The 8737-nt window shown below is 33.0% G+C and overlaps 1 protein-coding gene across 1 annotated transcript; it reads right to left on the reverse strand.

The window, feature by feature from the left end:
* Nucleotides 1–569: 569 nt before the first annotated feature.
* On the reverse strand, nucleotides 570–6051 carry LOC134837408 (toll-like receptor Tollo). Its single transcript, XM_063852786.1, has one exon. The coding sequence runs from the start codon at nucleotides 5902–5904 to the stop codon at nucleotides 1804–1806; it is 4101 nt and encodes a 1366-aa protein (XP_063708856.1). The 5' UTR covers nucleotides 5905–6051; the 3' UTR covers nucleotides 570–1803.
* Between the last annotated feature and the right edge of the window lie 2686 nt (nucleotides 6052–8737).

Raw genomic sequence — 8737 nt, forward strand, 5'->3', positions numbered from 1 at the left:
TTAAAATATTTTTTTTAAACATTTATATTTATTTTAATTTCTTTCTTTTCTTTTCCGTTTATATTACTTTATAATCTGTCAATATTTTATATTTTTATTATACAATCATTACAATAATAAGCCTAAAATTTGTAATATTTACAAGTTTATCAGTTTTTTCGTGTAAAATTTAAATGCATCATTATTCATTATTAATAATATTATTTATATATTTAATAAAAAAAAATTACAATGAAAATATTAACAAAAATTTTATACATTCAGAAGTCTTTTTATCTTGTTTTTTTTAGTAGTATACAATAAATAATAAAATTATTTTTTTTTTCTAAAAATAGAATTATTCTTTGTAATGGTCAATTTTTTTTTGCTTGAAAAAATTAAATAGAAAAAAAATGGCAAATTATTATCAGTAATTATTTTTCGTTCAGCTATTATTACATTATTTATTTTTTTTAATTATGTATTTATGTATAAAAAACATTTTTTTTACTATTTTTTTAATTATATATTTTTATTTTTTTTCTGTAGTTAAATTTGTGATTGTGGAAAAATAAGTATTTTTTTGTGTTTATTTAACAAACGTCTCTTTCCCTATTAATTATCTGTTTAAATTTCAATACCAAGCTATAATTAGTCGTCGTCTTCGCAGTAAATACTTGAAAAAAATTGAATGAATACTGACTACCGGGTCATTTGTTGCATTGATGAAAAATAGTAATAATTTTATTTTACGACATTCATTATCTTTATAGGAGAAGAAAATGTATTCCAAATGGATGATTTTGAAAGAAAACAAAGTATAAAGTATGTATTGTAATATTTTTACAATTTTTATGTGGTGTGGTTGTCTTTTGTGTTAATTTCAGTGTGTTTTTTGTTTATGTTACCTCCTCATCTGTCTCTGTATATTTTTTTTAAAAAAATGTATTTTTGTTTTGTTAAATTTCGTTAAATTGACGTTTTTGAATGTTTTTCAGTTAAATAAAATTAGAGACATTTGAAAGAAATTTTAATTGAACAATTTCAATGCCAAATTCCATGACATTCTCGCTACAAGCTCATTGTCCATCAGTGCAATGAAATTATTTTTTCAAATAAAATAATATGACCTAAAGTTGTTTACCGTGTCATGCCATGAATATTTTTCTATTAAACCGTAAGTTATTTCTTCGTATTATTTTTTTTTGTTCCTGCATGAATAATATTTTTAATTTTTTTTTCTCTTCTTCGTCTTTTTAGCATGGTTCGTAGTAAGACGACCACGAGAGAGTCAATTTGTGCCGTTTAAATGATTTTGAATGCATGAAGTCCATGTAGGCATACAAAGCAAGAATAAAAATAAAAAATTATACAAAAGAAACGTTAAATAACATTCAAATAATTAAATGTGAGTAATTGAATATCGTCTTCTTCTCCCGACTCTGCGCTATGGTATGGAAAATGTATGTATGTAAAAAAATGTAATATAACATAATAGCTTTGTTTGGTTTGTTTAACAATGTAATTAGAAGACGTTTGTTAAGTAACTCTCGGTACGTTGAATATCTCTCTGTGATAATTATATAAGGAAGAAACCTGATTTCTTGTTCTTTTTTTCTTTCATTTTTCTAATTAAGTCGCGTATTTAGTATACAAGTCAGACAGTTGATGCGTGTATATTGTTTTTAATGCATTCATTGACCTTTCATCGTAATCCTCATCGCTCGTCAAAGTTCTCTTATCGCTTTGTTGTCTCAAATTTGTGCTATTTACAAAACATGTTAATTGTTCTAGACTTCTAAAATTCGTTAATTGTTTCACTTTTTAGACGAAACACGGGCGATTACTTTGACGTGATTGACTTCTGGTATTTGTGGTATGGTAGGGAGCTGATGGCATCGTTGGCGGATATTGACCCTCGGGAATGGTAGAGTAAACATGATTCGTCGAGCGACGTCCCGTATCGTAAACGTAAGTAGGAGTTCGATGATGTGTCGGGCTTTCATAATGCTGCGACGAAGCAGTTGACGAAAGTTCGTCTTCCGTGGGACAATTACTGTTACTCGGGGAAATGTGAGGCGCTAATTGGATGTTTGAAGGAGCATGATGAGGACGCCATGTACCATGCTGTAAAGTCGGCGTTGGACCGTAACGTAAATTTTGTGCTTTTATCACATTTTTGTTGTTATGATGTTTATTTCCCGACATGGCAGCAGCACTATTTGCCGTGATATCGGGCATGGCGAATCGTAGTTTGTCCCAAAAACGACGATCTTCCCAACTGATGACGGTACAAGTGCGTGCCAAGACATCCAGTATGGGATCCATTAATATCACATTGCTCGGGCACGTCGTGATGAGAATAATTTTGTGTTGTCGTCGTGTTGGTCGAATTAATTCAAGTACTGACTGCAATGCTGCATGAAATTCCGGATGACTCCATTCCATGCGGAGGAAATTAATTGACAAGAAGATGATAATTTTGCGCGAAGCATCGGCAGCGCTGTGTAGCGTATCTGCAAGGTAGTTTTGCGAATGCAAGTCGCGATAATGCAGGCAAAGGGAGTATCCCATGTGCTCCAATTCCGACGTGAATTCTCGTTGTAAAGAATCTGTGTCGTCGGCACTGTAAATTACGTAAGCGTCGTACAGCTTCTCGTTGTCTTCGCACTTTTCGAGTGCCGTGAGAGGATCTTTGCGAAGACGCACGCCATATTTCGAGTATGCCCACAGCCGAAATTCATTGCGAAACGCAAACACCAAAGTGATTATTAATAATGTTAAAACTATACCTATGATCACAGCTATCAGGAACGGCAGGTAGCCATCCGAAAACATATTTATGTCGGGAATTAGAGTACGTTGAACAGTGGGCGTCGCAACGGGCCCGGGATTTTTTATGGCATTTGTGTCGCACGATTGAACGACTGTAGATAGCAATTTTTTGTTGGAGCACATGAGTTCTTCGGCATTTTTACTCCATTGCTCGTACCATGTTTTCATTGCGTCATTTTTACAATCACAACTCAGCTGATTACCTTTTAAATTGACTTTTTTCAGGGAGCCATCCAAAATTGAAAGTTGTTCCCATGGCTTGAAATCTTGAATGCCATTTCCTTGCAGATCCAACACTTGCAAGTTAGTCATGCGAGAAAACAGCCCTTCAGGAATTCGTTTGATGCCATTTTCCCCGAGATATAATTCGACTAAATTGGGCAATTGACCAATATCACTTTGACGCACTTCGCTGATGGCATTGTCCTCCAAATGTAATGCAACTAAATTCGTTAAGCCATTGAAGACTTTTGGCTCAAGCGTTTCAATCAAACTGTTATTCAAATAAAGTCGTTGAAGCTTTTTCTTTCCGATAAATTGGTGACTTGGCAAGCTCTCGAAACTATTACCGTCGAGATACAAGTCAGTTACATCCATGGGAATCTTTTTGGGCACTTCTTTAAGATGTGCATTGCCACAATCGACGATATTTCCATTCCATGCGGGATCGTGATAACAAGTGCATCCTTTTGGGCACGTCATTTTACAATCGCAAGCATCAAATTCACAACAATGGCACAGCGCGAAGCAATGTTGATCGTATTTGCACAAGAAATCTTGACTACTGAGTTCGACAAGAAGTCGTTGATCGTTGCTACGAGTATGCTCGACACTACATTTAATCTCATCCAAGTCATTAACTTTTGGATATTGACGGAGATATGACAAATCGTTGATGCGATGAAGCCACTCGAGTTTACAGTCACAATGGAACAAATTGTTGGCGAGATAGAATTCAGGAATGTTGCGATATTCAGGAACAACGGGTAATGTTAACGCTGACATTTCCAAATTTTGAATGAGATTTCCCGACAAAATTACTTTCGTTAAATTTGTTTTGTGAACAAAAGTGCCTGGTTCGATGACGTCGATTAAGTTGTTGTTAATGAAGAAATTTTCGATATTATCGGGGATTGACTTGGCATTGAGCTTCGTAATGCGATTATAGCTGACGTCAAGCATTTTAATACTGACTCCCGTACGAATGTTGAAATAATTTCCAAGCTCGTTAATTTCGTTGAGATGAATGTCGAGCCATTGCAGCGAGTCGGGGAAATGCGAGTAATCGAACATGGCTAATTTATTATCAGAAACGTTAAGCCAAACGAGCGTTGAAAGCGATGTAAATACTCCCGAAATATCTTCGAGTAAATTGTTGTCGAGACGAATGCCTGTGATACTTGGATTCGATATAAATGCACTTTGATCAATATGGCGAATTTTGTTGGAAGCCAAATTCAGCACACGCAATGAAGGCAAGTCACTGAAAGTATCACGTGAAATATTTCCAATTAAATTGTCAGTCAGTCTTAATCCGAGCAACTCTTCAAGACCTTCGAAGGCATCCACATTGATGTCAGAAATTTGATTTTTTCCCAAATCGAGTGACTTTAAAAATCTCAGAGATTTCATGTTAGAAGGAATCTCTTCGAGTTTATTATCATTCAAGCCCAAATCGTGCAAATGTGTGAGATTTTCGAATGCACGTTCGTGTATATTTGTGATATAATTGCTGTCGAGCCACAATAATTTCAGTACATACAATTCGGAGAAGTCAAATTGGTTAACTGCCTTCAAACGATTGTTCGATAATATCAAACTATTCAAATTTTTGAGATCCGTGAAGGAATTGTCGCTGAGTTTTTCGATGAGATTTTGTCCCAAATCAAGTTGTTGCAAGCTGTAAAGCCCGCGGAAGACGTGTCTGTCGATCCGATCAATTTTATTGTTGCTCAAGTTGAGATCGAGCAATCGGATAAGCCCGGCAAACGTATCACGATTTATCCATTCGCTATTCAACGCATTCTTACTCAAGTCAAGTACTTCCAGTTGATCGAGACCTTCGAGTAAGCCAGGTGCAAGCACAGCAATCGAATTATTTTGTAAAAATATTTGACGAATTTTGCGTGATGATTGAAACAATTCTGGAGGTAATGCGATAATTTTATTATTTGACATGTTGAGTAATTGCAAAGCGACGAGACCAACAAACGATCGATCCGCAACTTCAGTCAACAAATTATTCTCCAAATGCAGAATTGTCAGAGATCGTAACGCCGTGAAACTATTATCCGGCAATATTGTAATGTCGTTATTGCTCAAATCGAGTTTCTCCAAAGCTGTATTGCATGCTTTGCCGGGCGCCGAAGGTCCTTTGCCCCAATCAGAGAAAAGCAATTGCGTTACGTCGTTAAAATGATTTCTTGAGAGATTCAGTGCACGCAACGAATACATCGGGCAAAATACTTCTTTTGGCACTTCATAAATCCCATTTTCAGCGAGACTCAAATCACGCACTTCTGTAAGTCCGCGAAACGAATCGTGATGCAACTCGAGATTCAAATTCCAATCGGTATTTCGTGTTCGAAGTACAAGTGTCGTTAGCGAACTGAGTCCCGCAAATACCAACGCAGGCACATATCGCAATTTACACGACTCAATATCGAGATGTCGTAATTGTTTGAAGCCTGCCAAAAAATATCCGCTTGGAGTTGCGGTAGACTCTAATGTGCTTTCGTACATCGCTGTGTCGCTACATTCCAACTTGAGTTTGTGCAAATTGTTTAAATTCGATAAACTTAGGTTCGCAAGAACGCCGTCTGTTTTCGATAATGACTTCATTCGACACAACATACTTTTCTCCGTGTTTTCCACATGTTCGCCGTTGTTACCGTTGTTCGCATTCCAGATACATGCCTTTGGCAAGGGTGTTGTGGATGGCGCATTGCCGTTGCTTGTGCTGCCAACGAAGGTGCGTGATTGTAATGGGCTTGTGCGATAACAGTTGACATGATTTAGGTTGAGAGTTATTAGCAACAGTAGTTTCGCCAGCACACGACTTGGCGATTCACAATATTTTTTTCTAGTCATATTTTTCTTCTTCTCATTATTTTTTATTTTTCATTATTTTTTACTCCTTTTTATTTTTTTTTATTACAAGTGCATTTGTCAAGCAATTTTTTGCATGGCTTTTTCCACTTTTTATTTTATTTTATATTTTTTTTATTTATTTACGTAAGCCTGCACTTTTTTAATTATATTTATTTGTTTTAAAAAAAATATTTAATTTTTTTTCACTCCTTTTTTTTATAAATTCCACAGTAACACAATTTTTTTTGCTGATTATTATTTATTTTTATAATTTATTTCCTTTCCTTTTCTCCGTGTGTTTTTTTTATCCAATTATGAATTTTTTTTCACTACTATTTTTTTATGTAAGGTCACTTTTTTATCATTTCTTTATATTTTACATCGACTTTTTCTTAACGAATTACCGCAAATAATTGATAATTCTCCGTCTTTCACTGTTTGTCTCGAACTAGCAGGAATTATAAGCGCGATCCGACGGTGTTGCGTATCGATAGCCTGTTATTATGCTAAAATAAAATACTTGTTCTTGCTTTGCGGTTTGTATATTCTTAATGTGGTAATTAAATGTGTAGCAGCGCAAAGGAGGCGTTCTTACGCTTATGAGTGTTACTGCTCAACTAAAGTTCGTTTCTCAACTGCATCTGATATTAATATAAAATGAATGAACTTGCCTCATACGTGAGAGAGAGTGAACCACGGGAGAGAGAAACTCGAGTTTTTGTGCTGTTCATGCACACAATGGCCGTTATTCATTCCCGTCTGTTAATAGAAGGCGCGTACAATGGACACAAAAAAAGGTAATAATAACAACAACTCACAAAAAACGTTCATTTTTCGTAAAAAGCCGGCAGATATCAAAGCAAAGGCAGATCTCTCGTCACGTAGTTGCACGTAGCTGCACTAAAATGACGACTGAACATTGACTGAACATTTGATAAGATCTTCCGTTCTTTCCTCATATACCTTTGTACATAAACTTGTACAAATACAAATTTTTATCTATCTATCCATTTTGTTACAATATTACATTATTTTATTGCACCGCGCCACAGTTAATGTCGGACCAAAAAAAAAAAAAGACGAAGAATATTATTACTTATTATTATTTAGAGAGAAAGAAAATTGCATTATTTGCTCTTTCTTTCTTTCCTTCTTAGATGTTCGGAATATGGTTTAGCACTTTTTTGATCAACTAACTGATAGCGATTTAATATTGAAAGAATGTTCTTTATTTAAAAAAGACTTTGGATGAAAAAAAAATAATGTAAAGAGAGACGAAGACATGTCATATGGACAATGAGACGATCTGCTTCTACTTCTTCTTCTCTTTTTCTGGAATAAGAGACGACGACGGGGGAAAAATATGGTAAGTTAAGTACCTTTTAAACAGACAGCCGTTTAGTAATTTTATACTTTATGTTTATTTGTTCTGTTGATTATTTATGATTTTGTTGCGGTTTTTATTGAGGAACCTTTTTGAATGCTGCTGAACAGTTAGTTGGTAATACGAGAAAAAGTTTTGAATGATACTTTTGAAGCTCTTGAATTTTATTTTAGATTAAAAATTACAATTCTTGGAAAAATCTCTTATCCTTTTTCAAAAACTTTGACAAATTTTAAATAATTTTTAGTCAAAACCATATTTTATATGGTATAAAAATTTATTTCAATTTAAAAAATAATTTTTGCCTTTTTATTTTCTTTTTGTTTTAAAAATATTTGAGCTTTTATTCTGTTAATGCTCAAAATGATATAATTTAATTTTAAAATTAAATTTTTTTTAATTTATTTTAATAAAATTTAATATTAAAAAATTAATTAATTTAATATTATGTTTAGAAAATTTAATTTAATTAATGTTATAAAAATTTTAGAAATTTGAAAAATTTTACGAAATTTGAAATATTTTGTTTAAATTTTTTTTTATTATTTTTTTTTATTTTTTAATTATTTATTTTATTTTTTTTAATTAATTAAAAAATTAATTAATAAAAATTTTAATTTTAATAAAATAATAATTAAAAATTTAATTAGAAAAAATTATATAAAAAATATATTTATAGAGAAGATAATTTTTTTTCAATTATTTTAAACTAAAAAAAAAATTTACATGTAAAATATTGAAAAATTAAAAAAATTAAGGCAAAACCTTTAAAATTCCGAGAAAATTGCAAAAGATCTAAATCTACAATAAAAGACCAAAAAACTCCTTTCGTTACTTCCACATGACTGCCAAATCCAATTTCGATCTTAATTCCCTCCAAATACCGGTTCTACGCTCCATCATAGACTACAAAAAGATCTTTCCAACAACGAATGTCACTCTTCATATCTCTGCATCTGATTTTTTTGTCGCATTTCCTTATCTCTTTAATTTTTGGTTTCATCTCGACATGACATTTTTTTTCTTCTTCATCGTCGTCGTCAGGACAACAAATAACTGTCCAAACACCTTTCCTATTCAGCTTTTGACGAAAACCGAAAGAAAAAAAAAATAAATCACCAAAAAAATCTCCATTGTTCCAAATAATCCAATATTTTGCCTTACCTTTCATTGTTGTTCTTTTGTCGTCATTTCTCTTTCTCTGTGAGTGCAACATTGATTAGAAACAGGAGGCTATGCACATGCACACATTCGTTTATTTATGAAAAAAAGCGACAACAATAAATGCACATCAGGGGATAATGAAAACAGTCTCCGTTTTGTTGTGCTTTTGCAAATTTGTGACGCTTTCAAAAGACGATTTTTTATTAAAAAAACACTTTTTAGAAAAGGCGACAAATCTCGCAAGATAGAGAAGAAGAAATCTCTTAAACCATTAAATTTGCAACA

This window comes from Culicoides brevitarsis, chromosome 1 (assembly GCF_036172545.1).
Source record: "Culicoides brevitarsis isolate CSIRO-B50_1 chromosome 1, AGI_CSIRO_Cbre_v1, whole genome shotgun sequence".
NCBI lineage: Eukaryota > Metazoa > Arthropoda > Insecta > Diptera > Ceratopogonidae > Culicoides > Culicoides brevitarsis.